The sequence below is a fragment of the Electrona antarctica genome (assembly GCF_951216825.1).
Source record: "Electrona antarctica genome assembly, chromosome: 1".
In the NCBI taxonomy this organism is placed as follows: domain Eukaryota; kingdom Metazoa; phylum Chordata; class Actinopteri; order Myctophiformes; family Myctophidae; genus Electrona; species Electrona antarctica.
The window spans coordinates 50,177,477-50,180,197 of record NC_136806.1 but is presented as its reverse complement, the minus strand read 5'-3'; the positions used below and the strand labels follow the sequence as shown (position 1 = coordinate 50,180,197).

The window sequence follows — 2,721 nt, the reverse complement described above, 5'->3', positions numbered from 1 at the left end:
CCAAAAACAAAACGGGTGCACGGACACACACACACTCGCACACACACTCGCACACACACACACGCACACTCGCACGCACGCATACACATAGGCACGCGCGCACACAACCACACTGCTTCTTCTGTCTCACGTTCAGACAATCTGTCTCGTCCTTTATCTGGAGTCTCGTATGCCACGTGGGTGCGCCGGAAACCGGAAACCATTTTCACATGCACACAAACACACAGGTGCTCTAAGCAGCATGTGGTACGTGCACACTTTGTGGAGATAATATCGGATAGCTTTTAACAGATAAATTGACTGTAAAAGATGCACTTCTTTTTTTTTTCCTTTAACAAAAACAATCACAGTAACATTGTTTTAATCTCGGCCTTCTGACCTCGTGGCAAGAGTCGTCGGTCTCAAACAAAATCATTTATATACGAGCAAAAAAAAAAGAAAAAGAAAAAAGATGACACCATTTGTGTGGCTATGCAGCGCAAAAAATAGGGTTGCCCAAAATGGGCTTAAAATCTCCACGTCTGCACGTCAAGGTTCCCAACCAGGATTTAGTCTCTCATCTTTGAGTCTAAGTCGGCGTATAACACACTCCACTCGGAATAGTCTCAGAGAATACAAATCGTGATAGGAAAACTAAACAAAACAAGCTTCTGTAAGGCATAGAACCGTAAAACAAAAACCCTCCCCCGAAAAAAGCAATTAAAAACATTGCGCAAGAGTATTCACGTATAGAGGCCATTGTTCTTGGTATGTCTCCCGCAGGAGGAGTGAGGGAATGGGAAATAAAAAGCACTTTTCTTTGTTTTCGTTATGAATTCAAGAACAAGAAAAAAACCTCCAAACGTGTAGATATATTCTCCTCAGTCTGCTTAAAAAGGCTTTTAAAATGATTATTTAGAAAAGAAAACAACAGACAAACACTGCAGAAAGGTCCACCTCTCCATTGGTTGGGACGAGGGGGGGGGGCAAGCAGTTTTATTTTGGCAGCTCTGCACAACTTGACATCCACGGAGACCATTTCAGTGATTCTCCTCGTAGTAAAAGTCTATTTAAATCTCTTCGCGTTTAATCCGACTCCTCCTGCTCTCCCCCATCGCCGAACCCCCCCCTCACCCTCCCCGTGGTATTTATAAAACACAATTCTCTCTGCTCTCTTTTTTTTCGTCCTCCGTCCGTCCGCCTACAACACCGACGCGGCTAGCCCGCCTCCTCCGCCAGGCTGGGCTAACCTCCGGGCCTCCTCCCTTAAAGCTATACGCGAGTGGTGGAGTGCGAGTGCGGCAGGCCGGTGGAGTTGAAGCCGGCCGTGAAGGTGTTGTACGGGTGCAGGTTGGGCATGCCCACCAGCGAGTTGGGGATCATGGTGATGGTGTTGGGCGTCATCAGCGGGATGTCGTCTGGCGAGCGTCGCAGCGTGAGCGTGTAGTCGGGCAGCGAGGCCAGCCGCAGGGCGCCCTCGTTCGAGTTGACCTCACACTCGTGGTGCGTGGTCTGGTTCATCTGCAGCGACATCATCTCCTCCTCGGGCGTGGTGGAGCCGTGGTGGCCGATGTCGTTGGAGGTGACCTGGCCGTGCTGCGGGCTGGCCACCCCGTGGTGGTGGTGGTTGGAGTCCTGGCGCCCTCGCTTGTCCTTGCGGTAGTAGAGAGCGGCGAACGCCAGCACGTTGAGGAAGAGCAGCGAGGCGCCTACGGCGATGGTGACGCTCAGCTCCGTGGAGTAGTCGCGCGGGTTCTCCACCACCAGGGGGCCCGACTCCTCGTCGTCGTCCCACGACTCCTTGTCGTCGCTGTTGTAGGCCGGCGACATGGGCGGACGCTTGGTGTTGAGCGGCCACGACGTCTTTCCACTGGGGCTGTCACGGGCACAAGATGTACGTTAGGGATGGGCCATTTGGAACAATACAATACCACCATATCTTTTCAAGCAGTATCACGACACACAATATTTTCACGATGTTTTGTCATGTGGTTTTCATGGTTAATTTTCAAGTTACTTAACAGTACAACCACCTACAGTACAAGGTAACACAGATGAAAAGAAAATGGAGTAAGAGACCATTTAGACCAAAATACCTATTATTTTTGGCAAATAAAAATTCAACAGAAGTATAAATTAAAGTATAGATTAGAACTGCGAATCATAGAATATGCAATAGTATATTGTAGATCTGCTATTTCAGCTTTTTTACGTATGGAATTTTTCTCCAACATGGAAACGATCATGACAAACTGCGACTAGACGGTCACGTAAAATTATTATCGCGTAATAATGTGCGACATCGGGGCCCTACTTTCCACTGGGCCTCTTGGTGGACAGCGTGTTCTGCGTGCTCTCCGGCGGTGGCACTTTGGTGGTGGTGGACGTGTAGTGGAACATGTCGTGCAGGTTGTACAGGTGGGGCACCAGGTGCTTCCAGAAGGCCACCTTGGTGGCGCGGTAGTGGTCGCGCACGGCGCGGCTTCAGGCCGATGTGCAGGTAGAGCTGTCCTGCGGGTTGTACTTGGACCACGCCACCTCCTCGAAGCGGTTCGCCTTGGTGTGGATGAACTTGGTGTCCTGCGGCACCGGCTTGTTGGGGGTCCCTGGGGGAGGGGGGGGGGAGAGAGAGAGAGAGAGAGAGAGAGAGAGAGAGAGAGAGAGAGAGAGAGAGAGAGAGAGAGAGAGAGAGAGAGAGAGAGAGAGAGAGAGAGAGAGAGAGAGAGAGAGAGAGAGAGAGAG

At 50.6% G+C, this 2,721-nt stretch overlaps 1 protein-coding gene across 1 annotated transcript in view; it reads right to left on the bottom strand.

Moving 5' to 3' along the window:
• Positions 1-1,251: 1,251 nt before the first annotated feature.
• nlgn3a (neuroligin 3a) overlaps positions 1,252-2,721 on the bottom strand; it is a gene marked incomplete at its 3' end in the record, with an annotated part of 226,338 nt that continues 224,868 nt past the window's right edge. The window contains 5 exon segments of the mRNA XM_079507939.1: positions 1,252-1,849; positions 2,294-2,454; positions 2,456-2,487; positions 2,490-2,580; positions 2,582-2,585. Of these exon segments, the coding sequence (XP_079364065.1) occupies positions 1,252-1,849; positions 2,294-2,454; positions 2,456-2,487; positions 2,490-2,580; positions 2,582-2,585 (886 nt within the window).